Here is an 18,461-nt window from a genome sequence, read left to right on the forward strand (position 1 = left end):
TCCAACTAAACATGGAATAAAATTGCTCAAAATGGAAATTTGGATTTATTTCAAATTTTATGCTTATCTGTGACCATGCAGCTTAAATAGTTATAGTACAGTCAAACCCCATTGGCATGAACTCCTGGGGGCCAGCAAAAATGCCTCAAGCCTCGGAAAATTCAAGACAAGCGGTATTGTTTACCCTTAGTATAAAGAAATCGGCCCTTTACATCTAGTTCTAGCTATTAGCTGAATCACAAAATAAAAAGAGTGGCAAATACTACTTACATGTACATATGTTTTGATTGTTTCTTTAAATCATTTTAGTCAAGGTGAGGAAGTATGCTCGCTAAAAAAAGAAACAGTGCTTAATATGAAATTAGTCTAAACTAAGGCCAAGCCTTTCGATATTTACATGATGTTTACCTCAACTATTGGAAACATAAATGTAACTGTGATACAGCGAGCCAGTACCTCAAAGCTTGTGACAATTATTCCACTAGTTAAGTACCTTTGTTGGAGTTTGGTTCGTACTGGACATGCCTCGATGTAAGGCCGGGACACGGCATTCTGGGCATCAACAAATGCCCTCGTCTCCTCGCTGTCCGGATCCTCAAGCCATTGGTACGGGTCAGGTATCTGAACAAAGGATAAAAGAAATATTACCAAAATTTTAGGAACAGATTATTAACATGCTAGGATAGACACATGAAATATGCAGGAATTACTAAGCCTAATCTTCTATGGTTGTGGTACCTCCATGAGTCTTGAGCTGTATGTTGGGGACTCGAGCCAGTGTTGCGCTTCAAGGGACGAGTCCCAAACGAGGTCAATCTTTCTGTCTCCAAGGGGAATGACAGCTGTGTTTTTTTTTTCTTCTCCATTTCTATGGCATACCCATGACCTTGTCTACTTTCTATCTATATGTTAATGTATTCTATTGCTTCTCTTTGGGGGATTTTTTTTTAATTCCAGGGGATATTGATGCCCTGCTGAGGGTCATGGGAAGATTTCCTTGTTATAAGTACTGTATCAAAAATAATTTGAAATATGTTGATATATAAATATCTTATATTTTTGTCATTAAGTTTTTTTTTTATTCTGTTATCAATGACAATTAATGGATCCACAGTTGGTTTGTTTATTTGATTGATGGTTCATTAACACCTTTTCCCTATACATCTATATTGGCTGCATTTCATTTTATATTGCCTCTGTTTTCACTTAATGTCTATGTTGGCTGTCCCAAAAACTGTGTTTTATACCGACCTCTAGCTATACATATATCAATAATATGTATCTCGAAGTAGAAGTCAATGTCTGAAAACTGCAGCTATATGTTTTTCCCTCTTTATTTATTTTTTTTTTGGGGGGGGGGGGGGGGGGGGGGGCTTAATACATCCTCATTGCAGTGAAGGAACAATGGATCAGAGCAGATTTATTTAGTTGTAGAGCAAAACTAGAAAACTAGTATAGTGGTGTTTAGCCTTTTCAGGATGTAGTTTCCTTTTTAAGTAACATGTGCAGATGTTAAGACATTTTATTCAATATCAGACCCCATACCTTTTGGTCACCATATTCGTTTACAACCGTGTCGTCTCTTTTTGCTGCTGGGTAGCTGAATTTTGACATTTTGGTACAAACACTAAACAAAAATGTTGACAATTTAGTCTAGGTTATGCGAACGCTTTATAGCCTCAGTGCTTTATTAACCCAAAGAAAGTAACTACCAAAGGTAACAGCAACCTTTTCCAAACTTTAAACACCTTTTTTCTGTTATTTGTCATGGATGTATTTTAATGTAATAAATCTTTTGACTTGTTTAGTGATTTTTTTTTCTCTAAATTTCTGTTATTGCTTTCTAAATCTGATAATAATACTTTATTTTTTTCTTGCTTTTAGTTTTAGTTTCATCAGCTGATTATTTTAGTAGACGCTTGACACCAAAATGTCATGATTTCGTAAACAAGGAAAACATCAATTAACATCATCTTCAGATATTAGTCAGAACTTTTTATATACCGTATGAAGTGTTTATTTAGTGTTTTTGGCCTGTTTAAGTAAGTAGTCATATTATTAAAGACGGGGAAACTACCATTTGTTATTACCATTTATGAATATTTCTATTTTTAGAAGTATTTGCCAAGACTTAATTGCGTTTTCCAAAAGTTAAAAATAGAAAATGAATAAAAAGGCCTTAAGGGTGATTTGAATCTTATACTTTCTAATGGATAGGTGATACATTGTTTCATACATGATGAGTATTCTAGCTTTCAAATGAAAAATGTAAGCTATATGTTTCATTGATTGATAACATTGATGTAACTATTTCCAGTTAAAATAAGTGATAAATATTTGGAATGTACATGCCATTTCAGCATTGAACTGCCAGACATCAAAGTTGAGATACAAACTTTAAAATATGGATGGGATAACATTGCCTTTAAGAGATGAAGAGTCAATAAAGAATCAAGGTCGTATGGAGTCAGATGGTCCTACCTCAACTTTTACCGCATGGAAAATTCCCACTCCACCACCCCCACCTCCACTGCCATTGGACAAAGATGAGCAAAATGATGTGAGCAGTTGCAGTTGTGATCAGCAAAATTTTGAGTCACAAAAAGACGACATACATGTATCGGCCAGTACTAGCTTCAGCATTCCTACACCACCACCAACTCCGCCTATTATGAAGAGTGCCTCTTCTGCTAATCCAAGTGAACAGACCTTAGGCACAAAGAATAAAATAAGGAACTCTTCAACCGCTGCAGTTGAAGATGTCAGTGAAGCCAGATCCTCTAACGACAGTCCAGTGGGCAGAACTCTAAGAGAACTTGCTAAATCAATAAATTTACAGTCAGAAGAAGCAGATTATGATCCAACTACTGAAGTTGAAGAGATGAGACTCAGCAAGCAATTTCATGAAAGGATTGATCATCCATTGTTAAGGCAATATTGGTGGGCTCTGACCAATGGGGCTGAATTTGAAGATGAAGATTATCTATCAATCATAGAAATGCTGGAGAAAGAGGATACCATGGACATTCATGAATACCAAAGACGCTACATGAAGCATTTTGAGAGAAGGGCAATAGATAGAGTGGCAGATTTTGATGAAGACTTTGAAGATTTTCATGAACTGACACTTCAGCTAGATATGGCTGTAAGTGGTCAAAGTTCATCTGTCCTTCAACAGTTCAGCCATGGATCAGCTGAAAACATTGAATGCCTGGTTTGTTTAGAGACCAAAACTCTGCATAAAAGAGAATGCTGTTCTTTCCCAGTCTGTGACGATTGTATTGGAACATATCTTGAAACTAATATCCAAGATGGAATGATAAAGATTACTTGTATAAGTGACCAATGTAATGTTGCCATGGTAAAAGACGAAATTCTAGCTCGAGTTTCAGTTCCCATGAAAGAGAAATTCAATAAGTTTCTCGTTGATGCGAACAAGGACCCAAAGATTAAAACTTGTCCTAAATGTAGCCATGTCTACCATTTGAAAGATGAAGAAACTGTGCGGCAGACAAAGTATGGACTGCCTGTCATGTGTCGGGAGGGTAACTGTAAACTGACGTGGTGTTTTGTGTGCCACGCCCCTTGGCACACAGGCTTGAAATGTCGGGATTTCAGAAAAGGGAATAAGATGGTTAAATCCTGGGCTAGGGAAAAACACTACGGCCAGACCAACGCGCAGAGATGTCCAAAGTGCAAGGTTAGTTGAGTGTATACCTAGGTATCAGTTATATATGGAAAGGTGCTGTACCCTGGCCTTGTTTGGTAGCTCCCTTCTGTCCTCATAAGCAGTGTGTGATAAATTATGTCATAAATGCTACTTTGGAAGGCAACATTTTGCTTCGAATGAAGACTTAAAACAAAGATAATTTGTATTTTTCTTCACCATTTTAATTGAAACAAATAGCGGTCTATGCCACTGAAAAAGCCACGCCTTTGTTTCATTACTGAAGTTTGATTAGATGTTAGTTTCATCAAACACTTCGGCAGACCTGTTTCCAAAATAATGTTTTTACAGTGCTACATCAGGCAGCCGTTTTGTGAAAAGGTGTATCAAAGTGTTTTAAGAAACTTAACTCTCAATTGAAATCTGGTAAAAGACCGAAGGCGGGGCTCTGTAAGCGGCATAGACTATGCTATGTTTCAATTAAAAATGGTGAAGAAATAGTACAGTTATCCTTGATTCAAATCTTCATTGAAAGCATAATAGTGCCTTTCGACGTAGCATTTATGACTCACTTTATCATGTGGTATACACACTGATAAAGAACAGCATGTTCACACTCTTGTCTTCATAGAATTATGCCTCCAGACTGTCATTTCTAACATTAATGTCTTATTTATTATATATAGATATTTAAGTTCTTCACATTCTGATAAAATTTGGCCTTTTCACGATTAGCTTTTTTTGCAGCGCCCTGCCCTTTTTGAAACCCTGCTAAAACCCTAGTCTACCTAGTGCTGATTTGAACATTTCTTCAAGTAACACTAAAAATGTCTTTATGAAACTGCACGTGGACGAAAACTTATAATGTAACATAGCTACTGTTATCTGACTGCTTATGGAATTATTGAGTCTTGAGACTAAGATGAAACTTAGATTATTTTTTTCAGAAACGTCATTATCTAATCCAGGAATCAAGCTAGATTTTAAAAATATGGAGAAGTTTTCCACATTTTTATTCAAGGACAAGTTTTCATCAAGTCAAAAATGTTTAAAATATTGTTTATTGAGACATTTTTCTTGATAAACCAAGTAGGGAGAAGTTTGACAGCTTAGGGAGACTTCTTCATCCTTTAAATTCTCCATCTGGCTTGATACCTGTCATTTTATCTCTGACTTTGATCATCAAACTTCAGATCTTTATTGAGCGAAAGAGCGGATGTGATCACATGACATGTTCACAGTGCAGACAGGACTTCTGTTATCGCTGTGGAGGACGATACCTCAACCTGAAGTTTCTTGGGAATCATAACAGTCGTTACAGCCCGTTCGGTTGTAAATACATCTTCAAACCAAACCGACCAATCACGCGGCGGCTTGTCCGATCATCAGTCCTTGGTAAATTTTCATTATATTTTATGGAAGCACCCTCCTGCTCTTTTAAATAAAAAATCTTTTGGTTTGTGGTAAAATGGCTTTCGATTGAAATTTGACTTAATTTTAAGCCTTGTTTTCATGGTAATGGATTGGCAACCAATGTTTACAGTATCTGCTTTCTCAATTTGGCTAATGTACAAGCAATTATCACCAAACTTGGTGTCCTAAAAATAGGTTGCAAATAGTGTTGCGACAGTTGGCACTCATGTTTCTCTATAAACATACATCCTGCTGCAAATGGCATTTGTCAATATGAAAAGTCCGCTTCAACTCATTGATGTGATATAATCGGGCCAGGAACCAAACCAAGGGTGTGACCGTGGTCTTGTACCACTTCAGTGTCTGACTGGCACAACAAGGACATTGTGGTGTAATGTTATTTACAAGGATAACATGAAATGGAGCTTCAAGTAACTTTTATGAAGGAAAAATAGTTTTGTTTTCATTCCTTTGAAACAACCACAGCTAAATATGACGTGAGGTTACATGTAATTGATAGTACCTTCACCACAAATAGTACACAAAACTTCCTGGTTTATACTTGTTGAATGAAACATGATACTGACACTTTTTACTCACTGTCTCATGACTACATGTACAATTTTACATTTGGTTAAGTGTAACAAAAAAATGTTTTTGGTTTCTCAAAAAAAGAAAAAGAGAAAAAAACAATCCAACTTACCTACTCTATTTTGGGAGAGGTGGGGGATGGGAAGCAGTAGAATAAAAAAAGTTTTTAATTGTTTTGGCTGGCTTTTGGCTCAATGAATATATTTCAGGTTGATTTAAGATAGAAAATAAGAGAAAACTATCTGGAAAAAACTTTACTTGTTTACTTTCTATAAAATGTTTCAAGACTGAAAAGTAATAAGCCAGTTTAAAAAAAATAAATATGAGTCTTAATTAAATTGGTTAGATTTTTTTTTAATTTAATTATAATTTTATAATAGATATAAAAATTGGAATGAGAGGGATCAGTTGCCAAAATATTGATTGTAACTGATATTCATGAATAATAGATAATGACACATGGTTAATCAGAAATATCACCTTTGCTTTGAAATAACACTTATTGGTCGTCAAATCACTCAAGATAACCACAATAGGTTACATTTAACTTCATATTGGCAAAAATCTGAATTATATCATGGAAATTAAAATGAAACATTTCAATACTAGTGGTGAACAATTTATGAAAACATAATAAATTTTCAATGACTTACGGAGCAATGATGACATTCAGTTATATTTGATCCTCGTTTAATCTTAGGGCACGTTCTCCATTCAAAGGAAATAAGTACAAAAAACAAAATCTTAGTATTATATCTTTAATTTTTTTTAAAAGGTGCCAAGCTGCTTGGAGGTGTCATACTGGCCGGGCTGGGCGTGGCTGCAGCGGGCGTTCTAATTGGAACAAGCCCAATTACGCTTCCTGCGTTCGGGGCGTACAAGCTGCACAAGCGACGTCAGAATGCTCAGCGCTGGATCCAACAGCAACGCATGTTCAAGCTACGCTCCCAGAATGCCATAATGGAGTTTCATCGTGAACGTCTAGCAAGAATGGGTCAGTTTGGTCAGTAGTAGTATAGAGAATAGTCACTTATATTTCTCTGAAATACTTTTTTGGTTATTTTCTATTCTGTGAAATATTTATGTTTTAATATTATGTATTGCGCTCTAACCTATTTGAAATTTATGTTTTGTTACTTACTCATTTTAATGTTCATTTTTGATGTACAGTCAAAAAAAATACTTCGAGATAACGAACAATTGATATAAGCAAAATACAAAAGGAGTAAAGCTAAACCAAACACATTCGAAAGTAAGTTCGACATAACCAGAACATCGAGATAACAGAGTTTGACATAGAGCGAATTTCAACTGTACTTTTATTTGTAATAGAGTAAATATTAGTTAAGATAATGGATAGGCTAACTTTTTGATGTCCGCAAAGTATTGTTTATCCAGAGTGGGAAGATTTAAAGTTACATGTACCTTATCTCTGTTTGATGGTTAATCTTTAAATAGAAAAAAGATAAAATTTTAGCTATATCTTTTTTTGAAATTCATTATATAATTCTTTTTTAATATTAACTATATCATTTTGTTTAAGTATGGCAACAAAAGCTTATGACTAGAAGTACCTGGTTGTACAATGTATTTAAATAAAAAAAAGTTTACTTCTGTTCATTTGAAAATTGCTACTTAAAGATGTCAGACTCGTTATTCTAATGTCATATTTTTCTAGAGGAGCATCCCAGTCGAAGATTGAGTACCCGTAATGATGCCGTACATATTGGAATCCAGACTGGTGCCTCGCAGCAAGTCGACGTTACCGTCAACACGCCAGATGCCGCAGGGTCTGAGATCTCCAGCAGCGAGATGCTTAATTCCGAAATTCGTATGAATATTACGGACGAACGAGGTCATGTGACCGTTACCACTGCCGAGATATCTCACAATGCCTCAGGGGAAGAAGGTTCTGAGGCAGAAATCATCCTCCATGTGAAAACCTCATATCCAAAGGAACCCAAAGATAAATTGCAGAAAAGTAACTCCCTGAAAGTTACAGACACCAAGGATGAAAAGATAGCCGAAGAAACGATGAAGTTCAACATGGTTAAAGAAAACCAGGCTGATAAATCAACTGATAAATCTGGTACAACAAAGTCACCAGATGATGTTAATTCAGGAATTAGTCCAAATGAAGATTTCGACACATGTATAACCGACTGTATCAAAAGTGACTGCGAGAATACAGGTACGACCCTGGAGAACTCTTGCTGCTCAATGTTCGGTACTTTTAAGGGAAATGAGAATAAGCTTAGAGGGTCAGTAAGTCATAGGAGATCCCATTCCCTGGGCTCAATAAAGAAATCAACACGGATTGCGTCAATCCAGGGTAGAAATAAGAGACTTGTGCTGGAAAACGGTGGTAAAGTTTGTCCTGATCATGTTTCTAACTGAATATGGCTTGTAATGGATATGAATTATGCTTCTAAGTTAATGCTTTATATATTCATCTACCCTAAATAGCCATATAATTGGCTATTAATTTAAAAAAAAAATATTTACAGTATTGTTTTTTTTCATTTTTTTCTTGGATAATTCCAAATGACAATGTTACAAGTATCAACATGACATTGTTAATACAGTCCAAACTCGATGGCTCGATATTCTAGGGACCGGCCAAAGTACTTCGAGCCTCGAGAATATCGAGCCAAGCGGGATTGCTTACAGAATGTTATTTTTTCATTTGTTACATAAAGTCTTATTTACCTCGTTTGTTATTGGCTACGCTATCTCCGCAAGAGAAGGAAGAGTATTTATTGGGCATAGTTACGCACCCTTAATTTCATAATATGACTTATTCGGTTATGAGAAAATATCATTTTATATTTTTATTTATAATAAAAATACATTTATGTGAAAACGAGCAATTGTAAACAGTGGGTAACACAAACATAGCTTAAAAGTTATATCAAAATGCATAGTAATTTAGGGATGGATAACAGTTAGAGACAGAGCTTAAAGTGATGGCATGTTTATTCAAACTGTTAAACCATTTAAATTCGATAATAATTATAATATCAGTCAAGCAATTTGAATCGATTAGCGCCTTGTGCTAAATTAAGCCAATCAAACAAATCAAGGTGTGAGATTCTTAACTGAACCCCCGAAAATGACATCGACCCAAGCAACCATATCAAAGTGTGAAATTCTTGTTTGGGACCACGAAAACGACTTCGAGCGTGGAGAAATATCGACCCTCAAGATATCGAGCCATCTGATCGAAATTTATATGAACAAAGAGTAAATAAAAATCGGTCCTTTTAATTTGGTTCGAGCCAACGAGGATATCGAGCCATGAGATATCGAGCCAACGAGTTTCGACTGTAGTATGTTTTTTGCCTTAAATGAAAGGTTTTGCAACTTTGAAATAGTTCTTAGAGCTAGCCCCAGGACTGTTTTTATGAATACTTCTTACCTCTAACCAAAACTTCTTTCGTGATGTTTTCTTAGGGCTAACTAACCCAGGGACTAAGTTCATGAACATGTTTACATGACTTGTCTTAAATGAATCGTACACATGTACATTGATTTGAAAGTGCTTATTATTCAATTGATATACACTGTACAAGATACCGAGACATTTACTAGAATATTAAATTTCTGTGTTCTATAACAAAATATCACTTATGTACTGGTACGCATTAATCATCAAAATTACAGTGTGGGATGAAGAAGGCAGAGTTCAAACAGTAGTGCTTGACAAACCCTGCTACCTGTATATAGAATCCAGAATGAGCCAGTCCAGAAAGTAGTTGACCATTTCAAAGCTTATTTTGACCCGTGTTATATGCTTACATGTAAATATGGTGTTGCTGTATAATTTTATGATTGTTGATGCATGGGTCTGTTTTTGGAGGAGGACAAAGTTCAAATAGTCATGGTTACTTGTTTTAAGTATGGTGTTGTATAAACCTAGTAAAAGTATGATATTTTCAGGGTTTCAAAAATGTCAAGTTGTTGTCATAGTCTTGGGTGTGGTTGTTGTTGTTGGCGTCATAGTGAAAAAAACTTTAATCCTGGACATAGGTAAAAGAATTCTTCAGATATTTCATTGAAACTTGGTACACATGTTGCCAGGCAAAATAAGCAAATGCATAACAAGGGCCATAACTCTTGCTTTGATAATTGTTAAGTTATGCCCCTTTATTGACTGAAATACAACAGACGAACGTGGGCATTTGATCCGCATTGCTCTTGTTTTAAATATGGTGTTGTATTTTCTAGTGAAAGCATGTACGGTACACTATTTTTCATCTTTCCAATCATGTTGTTTTATCTGTGATATTGTGGATATATGTGCTTTGTTACAGTAGTACATAAAAGGTGATATATTTATGATGAATGTTATTAACGGTATTTCCCTTTTAATATTTTGAGTCATTGTACTTAATCGAATTTTGCTGCTTGCATAACAAATTTGTTTCATTTTGTCATAGAAAATGTGCTTTACATCATTAAGGCCATGTTGTTTTATTTGTATGTTTATCGTCTACATGTGCTTTGGTAATGAAGTGTTTTACAAAGAAATTTTGCTGTGCATATTTGGCAGGTGTTACTTAAAGCCAGTGCTTACAATTAAAATCCTGTTTTTGATCTTTATTTCTTAGATATGTATAGTTTCATTTGGAATTAAAAATATTTAACATTTAAACTTTAGATATTATCTTTATTACCTTAGTTTAATATACTACAAAAAGCAAGTCAGTGGATTTTTGTTTTGTTTTGAATTGGTAGCTACATTTCAACCACAACACATACCTAGGTTTTAACTCCATAACAAGTAACTAGGTTTCAGCAACTGAAAAATGGAGTTGATGTCATGATAAACATAAGAATAAAACAGCGTGGCCTTAGATTTCCGATTGCTCTGGCTGTCTCCTAACTTGGCTTAGATTGTTAACAGTACATGCATGTTACATTTGTTGAATGTTTTTATGATCATGATTTTGTATGTAAATCTGTTGAGCCATTCTGTAGGCCTAGTATGTATTCTGTTACATAATAAAAAAAAACGTCTTTCAATTGTTGAGTAATGAATTTCTTTTACGTTCTGACATTTTTAGCTCTTTTTGGAAGAAAAAAACGATGAATTGTGATAGCCTTCGTGTCGGTGACCTAGTGCAAAAACTTTACTCAAATAAAAGATTTCAGATACTCATAAAAAACTTTGTACATATGTTGCCAGAGATAATATGGACGTGTACAGTCATGTCCATTACTCTGACTTTAATATTTGTAGAGTTATGCCCCTTGTTCGACTGAACAAACAACATATAGGCGTTGGCATTCGCTCCGCGACGCTTCTTGTGCTGCTCCACAATGTCTTATTCAATGCTCAGCACACTGGTGGCGCATAGTCGTACATCACAAACCCTGCTCCAATAGCCTGGTGGGTGAGGACAGTTGCAGGTCCAATCCCTGACCGTGTCTTACCGAAAGACCGAACAGATTGGTGCCAGTAGCTCCCTTGACTGGACATAGGACTGGGTGCTCCCTTTTGGTTTTAGCCCTGAAAAGGTGTCACCCGCGTTTCGGTCTTTTACAACGGGCACGCTATTACGCTTAAGAGCAGACGTTTCTCCTCGTATCTGACTGTTTCTTCAACACTGATACTATAAAACCATATTAAAATATGTGATTAGAAATTACAGTCACTTTTACTCATGTCGCGTATGGCATTTAAACACTTAGGTCGAGATGGCGTCATTGGGCTGTTAAGCCAGCGGGGTCGAGTTATATTGCAGCCAATGGGTACGAGCGGACCTCTTTACACAAAAACAAACAAACAGTTTATTTTTGCGTCGTTTATGTCAAACGTAGACATAATAAATTATACGTCAAATTTGATTTATTGTTTTGTATGTGATAAAATCTGGTTAAACTTTAAAAACAATGCGAACCAACGACCCTACAATATTTAAGAAGACTAATGTATGAACCCTTTGTCTTGAGGTGTAAGTTGATTTGTTTTGAGTGTGTGTTTTTTTCTTATCGGGGAAATCACAATGGACTACGAAGTACTAGATTGGTTAATAAACTCGTGTCACAAATACGACATAATAAACTTGGAGACTTTCATAATAATTAAAGGTGGCATTTCAAAACCATAATTACATAATTATTCAGAATTTCAACACATTTCAAATGTATGACATTAAGCTGCTTTGCTTTTCAAAGAAAAGTGTCGTCGTGGTGGTGTCGTCGGCGTCGACGTTCAACAACGAATTATCACTTTGCGATGTTGTCGAATGATAGTATGTTATTTCTTGGTCTATACACTGGTGCGCGTTAATGAATCAGGATGGGTGCGAACCGAAATGATAAAAAATGTTCACACATCGATTATTAACTCATACGTTCGTTGGTACAATTGAAAATAATTTAGATACTCTCTCCCGAGTGATAATGTCTGCGCACTGTGTTCACCAACCTAATAAGCTGGGGCCTCCGACCATTGATAGGCCAGTGGCGTCATGATATTAACGTACACCACCTCACTGGATGCATGTTGACTTTACCCGGCCGTGTTTCCCATCAAGATCCACAGTACTGTTAAGACAACACCTGACGGCTTTTTCAGTTTTAGTGTACTAGGTTAAAGAAGGGCCGAACTACGCACCGCTCTAGGATAAGACATGGATTAAGTACGTAGTGCATTAGGGTAAGATAATAACTAACTACGTAACACGCTTGGGTAACACACGGATTGAACTACGAAGTGCCCTAGGGTACGACAATGACTGATCTACCTAGTGCGACAGGGTAATGTATGAACTGAACTTCGAAGTGCTCTATGGTACGACAAGGACATACATGTAACTGTGTATTGTACCTGGGTAAAACAAGGACTGAACTACGTAGTGCCCTACGGTACGGCAAGGACAGAACTACGTAGTACGTTCTAGTAATACAAGGACTGAACTTCGTAGTGCATAAGCGTAATACAGGGACTGAATTACGTAGTGCACTGAGGAAGGACAAGGACAGAACTACGTAGTACATAAGCGTACGACAGGGGCTGAACTACGTAGTGCACTGAGGGAGGACAAGGACAGAACTACGTAGTACATAAGCGTACGACAGAGACTGAACTACGTAGTGCACTAGGGTAATACAAGAACTGAACTACGTATTGTACTATGACAAGACAAGGACCGAACTGCGTAGTAGACAAGGGGAGGAAAAGGGCCGAACTACATAGTGCACTAGGGTAATACAAGGACTGAACTTCGTAGTGTACTAGGGGAGGACAATGACCGAACTACGTTGTGCACTACGGCAACACAAGGATTTAACTATGTAGTGCACTAGGGTAATGCACGGACTGAACTACGTATTACACTAGGGCAAGGTCAGGACCGAAATACGTAGTACGCTAGGGCAAGCCAATCCGTTAAAGATTGAGATGAAATTAAAATACCTGGACATGAGTTCGACCAGTCTCATTGAGATTACCATTGAGGTTATTTCTAAGTTAAGCTGTGGCAAATGAGTTAATTCACATATAAACACACTTGTGGTCATCTCAATATTTTGACCAATGAGGAGACAGTTTTTCTTATTGTTTTCATATTCATTTACTTCAGTTAACTAGCAGTCAGATGTTATTGGTTTTAATCAGGCGAAGCGGTAGATTCAAATAGTGGCTGGTCCAGTAAGTTCGTAGTTTACAAATATTATGTAGATCACTAAAAAAACTTAAGATTTTTAGTATGTTCTCACACAAAATAAATTAATATGAGATTGTGTCTCTTAAAACAATTTACTTGACTGTGTAAGTCACATACTAACAACCTTAAACCATTACTTAATTTAAAAACAACAACAACAACAACAACAACACTTAAAATGAGATGTAAGTAATCATTATACAAATATATTCTTATTGTTCATCGTTGTATAACTTTCATTGAGTTACTCGAACGTTATTTGATAGGAACCAAGACAGTACATTCAATTTGTATAGTAATGTTTTGGAGACAAGATGGAAGTTTAGATTATGCTTTCTAATCGGATTATACAGCCTGTCCGTTTTGACACCCAAACAATCATAACTACATTAAAGTGAAAATTAAACCGAAACGTCAATGATTAAATACATAGTGTAATATGATCAAATACGTTTGTATTTTCATCGATTCTTCAAGGACTTATTGTATAGATACTGCAATCAATTTGTTATGAAAAGAAAATATACTGATTTATATATAAGCGCTGTTTGATTAAGGATATTTTAGATCCTCAATTAGGTTAAACATTTAACGAATATCAAATAGATCTATTTGTGGCTCGTGTTTAATTCATTGCATGTTGACATGAAAAGTTCCGAAATGTTGAAATTATTATTATTATTAATACAGGACTATGGCAATTAAAGTCGTAATCCCTTAATCGATATTTGATTGACTAAAACCAAAGGTTTATGCTGTTTTTGTAAACCTACAGTTCGGATTAAGATCTGTTACAATAGCCTTATGGATTAATATCAGATGGAATTGTTATTAATCGCGTTCATATTTGGAGATTAATCTCATTGTTGAGTTTTAGATAAACTAGAAACAGAAACGAATGAAAACTCGTGAGGAAAAACAAAATGGATACAAATAAACATTAACAGACATCGTGCAGGACTTTCCAGAAAAATATGTTAAAGGTTTGTGTGTTTCTACTATAGTTTAATAAGGATATGTTCAAAATTTTGGCAGATTTCCATTGATAAGTTATGAGTAGAGTTAAAGACTAACTGCATTTTTCTTCTATTCTCTACCAGTGTTTTTTAAACCGGTAAATAATCTTCGATATTTTTTTTTATAAAAATGCTCATATTCTTAGTTGATTTTTACAAAAGAAACTACGAAAATAAACGTGAAAATTGGCCGAAAAAAATAATTGTATATGAATACATTTTATGAAAAGTAGGGCATATGCAAAATTAACATTGTCAAAAATTAATAAGTTTTTATCCTAGTTGAAAATTTTGCTTTATGATTATGGACACAGAACACATGAAACAAATGCTAGAAATTAGGGATGGCAACGAGTAGTAAAATTAATACTCGTGTACTCGGACGATCGTTCGATCGAGTACTCGGGTACTCGATTACTCGGAAATATTGAATATGTGTTCGCAAAGACAAGATTGTGAATACATGTATCGTTAATGACGTATATTGTGCGTTGGTCGTATTATTGGTCATTTTCACCATTAAAGTAAACTTCCATTACGTATTTTAACAAAAAATGATATAAAAAGAAAACAAATGTTGTTTCAGGCTTTTAATTTGTCTTATTCGTTTCATTTTATTCAACTACGCACTGCAGAAATGAACAACAATCAGAATTACAATGAACGAAAATTAATAGCATACATAAAAATAGTCAACAAAGTTCAATACGAAGTTCAGTTGTTGTTTACTTAAACTTATTATTTTTTAAATGATAGTTTTTCGTACTCTGTAATTGTTGTTTATCTCATTAATATTCATAATTCTTGATTTAAAATATCAACCAATTAATTGTGATAATCATTGCAAAAATAGTTAAAATACGCCCATTAAGAAATCTATTCTCGGTCGATACTCTTTCGCTCGTTAGCGTCCATTGTTTGGTGAAAGGTCTCTAATTGGTAAACAATAGAATTGTGTCGGTGAAAGTACCGCTATCAAAACTTCACCAATTGACATCAGTGCTAATTTGAAATAGGGGTCCTTTGTTGACAGTTTGCAACTATCGCAACAAATGTCAACTAATTGATTGAGGTCAATTGTGTACACAGCGGGGATTAGAGGGACCGTAAATTGTCCTATTGGCAACTAACCAGATCTGATATTTTTTTCTGTAAATCGTGTATTTGGTGAATTTTATAGATTTTTTTGATTTTTTTTCCGAGTACTCGAGTAGTGATTTGGTACTCGAGTACTCGGACGTTCGATCGAGTACTTGGGTACTCGTTGCCATCCCTACTAGAAATACCCCCCCCCCACACACACACACACATTTTGACGGTTTCAAAACCATTAACATAAAGATCTATACTAGTTAATCAGAATCATAGCTCCGATTTCGATATTTAGCATGATCACATATAGGAATGTTTTGTTTTTTTTAAGTTTTTGTGGTCTGCTCGAACTTGGGCAATATTATTGAAAAATCGCGTATAATCACCCTTTTAACATTTGTCAATAAATTCGTCCCAACAATAAAACAAACAAATCACTTCCTTAAATAACACAACGATACATAATGTGTCCTATATATAAAGACCATACATGTGTGTGTCCGATATCCAAAGACCATAAAGATTTGGATGTCCGACATAAAAAGACTATAAAAATTTGGGTGTCCGACATATGAAGACCATATAGATTTTTGTGTCCGACAAATAAAGATCATAGACATATGTATGTCCGATATCTAAAGATCATAGGCATATATGTGTCCGACATCAAAAACTGTTACGATTTGTGTGTCCGACATCTACCTCAATTTTTCTTGTTTTCAGAATAAAACAACAGCAGACAGTTGTTGGGCGAATCTTTATTGAAACTAAAACCTTCGCCACAGTCGGAGAACCGCAGCGGCAATATGGTGGAACCAATAGGATGGGCAAGCATGCGCAGTTCGCTCCATTACAGGACCGTATTTCCGGAAATGCCAGATGTTGGAACACATCAAACGCTACATAAGAACCTTTCCAAGCGTCTACAGCCACGTGACATGATCGCTTTCAATCAGAACAATATTGACATGGCGCGGCGCATTCTTCACCGACAGCGCGTCGCCCTCAGGCTGTATTCCGGTAGTAGATTAAGCCTTAAAGGCTCCACAGCACACCAGACGTCAGCGAGGCTTCATCGGCAGCCGTTACGCCAATATACGTGTCCAGATGGGTTTAACAGGGAAAATTCTGAGACGTTTTCAAACATGCGCTCTGAAGGGTCCACCCTGCTTACGGAAGCGTCCCTGTACGGCCCACCCGGCACGAGAGAGGGCGCACGGGACCACTTCCATGGCGGACGCGGCATGAGCCCAATTCCCGGAAGTGCTCGTTCCATGTTTTCCGATCATAACGCTTTACCCCATGACCCCGAAAAAGCGCCGGATTCCAGGGGCTATGTTGTGAAATTAAAGCGACCTATCGTGTATAAAAAGAAGTATACGGAATCGGAAGTGCAAAACATCGTGAGGCGTCTTACGGACTATGATCCCCTGACACATCCGGCGGAGTCCCGCGGCCAGGTGAGGGAGCGGCCGGCTGTCGTGGCACAGGTGCCTAGACAGAGTATGGTACAAATAAAAAAATGTTCGGCTGAGGAAGTGCAACAAATCGTAGAGAGACTGTACACATATGACAACAACCGCTGGCCCGCGGAGTCCAAGGCCCGTCTCCAGATACACTCTGGTCGTCCCAGGCAGATTCAGACCGCACCCGCCGGTCAAATGAAGAAACAGGAAGATCCCGCCACGGCGCCATCGTCGTTGGCCCCAAGTTCAGCCGGTCACCACCGTCCCTCCCTTCAACCGATAGAGGAGGGGGCGGTCACGGACGAAGGGAGCCACTCTAAGCACCCGTCCGTCTCTGAAGATCCGGACATTGATACGCGCTCGAAAGCTGACACAAATGTATCAGAAAGTGAGAAAGCATCGAAGCTATAGTTTGTGACTAGTTTTCGTCATAACGTATATCTAACGTATACTATTGAACATGTGTTGACGGCGTGCACCGTTTTTTAAGAATTCTTTTGTTAATTGTAAACCTTTGAAAACATAATTTGTGTATTCTTAAAAATAAAACAGTACTTAGTATGACAGAACAGTCATATTTAGAATATTTATAAGGTTTACGTGGCTTTAATTCTAGTTGACTTATTTGGTGCGGCATTTGTATGTTATATTGACTTCTTTTTATGTATGAGATATCTTACGGGGTCATTTTAGCATTTTCACCCTTCGAGGCAACAGATGATATGTCGTTTACTATGTGATTGTTCATTGTTATTCATGTCATCTAGCTGACTTAGAAAACAGATTAGGTTAGGTTAGACAACCTCATTGGCTGAAACATTGTCAACGAAATATGTGACACTGGGAGTGTGTATCGGATGAGTGGCAGTCGGCGACCCTTTTAACATCCGTTAAATTTCAAATCCTTAATGATTTAAAGCCTAGCACTTAACCAGTTTAGTGTTTTAGATTATAATTTATAAACTGGCCAAGTCTTTTTTATTGATTTAATGAAAATAAATGAATGACATATTTGTAAAGCATCGCCACCCCATTGGAAAAAAGTAATTTAAACAGTGAAAAATAAGAAATGCCATCGAAACGTTTGGCATTATGTTTTTGTTTTTACAGTAGTTATTCTCGTTGTGCATTTACAATTGAGTACAGTTTTCACCATTGTTACACATATATTGTTATATATTATATTTCACATATACATGTACATACTTTTAGAATTATATAACGGAACATCGTTCTTTAGACTATAAATAAAATTTGAAGAGACAGGATGCATAATATGTTAAATGTAAAGATTTAAACCATGGCCAACAATTACGGGCAGTCTCAAGTCCAATTCTAGACTCAGACACAGATAATCACGTGCTTTTTTTAAATTTAACAGACTGAATCAACTTCAGTTTATTCGCTTTACAAAAAATGCGAATAATTCGTTATCCTAGCGCAATAACTCAATAACTGCATATAGAAATAGAAACAGATACTGAGTTCTTGCACATAGGTATCGAATTTCGAAAAGTCATATAAAAACTCAACTAGAAAGATA

The 18,461-nt window shown here is 36.3% G+C and overlaps 3 protein-coding genes across 4 annotated transcripts in view; 2 read left to right on the forward strand and 1 right to left on the reverse strand.

Annotated features, from left to right (window-relative positions):
• Window positions 1-1,693, reverse strand: part of LOC128205470 (prolyl endopeptidase-like) — a 28,147-nt gene extending 26,454 nt beyond the window's left edge. Inside the window, exons 1-2 of the mRNA XM_052907128.1 lie at window positions 1,546-1,693; window positions 494-621 (exon numbers count right to left, since the gene is read on the reverse strand). Of these exons, the coding sequence (XP_052763088.1) occupies window positions 494-621; window positions 1,546-1,614 (197 nt within the window). The 5' untranslated portion in view covers window positions 1,615-1,693. The remainder of the gene's footprint in view (window positions 1-493; window positions 622-1,545) is intronic.
• A 201-nt stretch (window positions 1,694-1,894) lies between these two features.
• LOC128205469 (uncharacterized) lies at window positions 1,895-10,696 on the forward strand. 2 transcript variants are annotated; one of them, XM_052907125.1, is made up of 5 exons: window positions 1,895-2,042; window positions 2,361-3,700; window positions 4,861-5,062; window positions 6,447-6,674; window positions 7,350-10,696. In XM_052907125.1, exons 2-5 carry the CDS (start codon window positions 2,405-2,407, stop codon window positions 8,066-8,068), a joined length of 2,445 nt encoding a protein of 814 aa, XP_052763085.1. In that variant the 5' UTR covers window positions 1,895-2,042; window positions 2,361-2,404; the 3' UTR covers window positions 8,069-10,696. The 2 variants fall into 2 exon arrangements, with proteins under 2 accessions (XP_052763085.1, XP_052763086.1); XM_052907126.1 differs by having other exon boundaries at window positions 6,447-6,665.
• Window positions 10,697-13,759: 3,063 nt separating this feature from the next.
• Window positions 13,760-18,179, forward strand: LOC128206290 (uncharacterized). Its single transcript, XM_052908656.1, has 2 exons — window positions 13,760-14,327; window positions 16,176-18,179. Exon 2 carries the CDS (start codon window positions 16,259-16,261, stop codon window positions 17,327-17,329), a length of 1,071 nt encoding a protein of 356 aa, XP_052764616.1. The 5' UTR covers window positions 13,760-14,327; window positions 16,176-16,258; the 3' UTR covers window positions 17,330-18,179.
• Window positions 18,180-18,461: the final 282 nt, after the last annotated feature.

The sequence above is a fragment of the Mya arenaria genome, chromosome 10 (assembly GCF_026914265.1).
Source record: "Mya arenaria isolate MELC-2E11 chromosome 10, ASM2691426v1".
NCBI lineage: Eukaryota > Metazoa > Mollusca > Bivalvia > Myida > Myidae > Mya > Mya arenaria.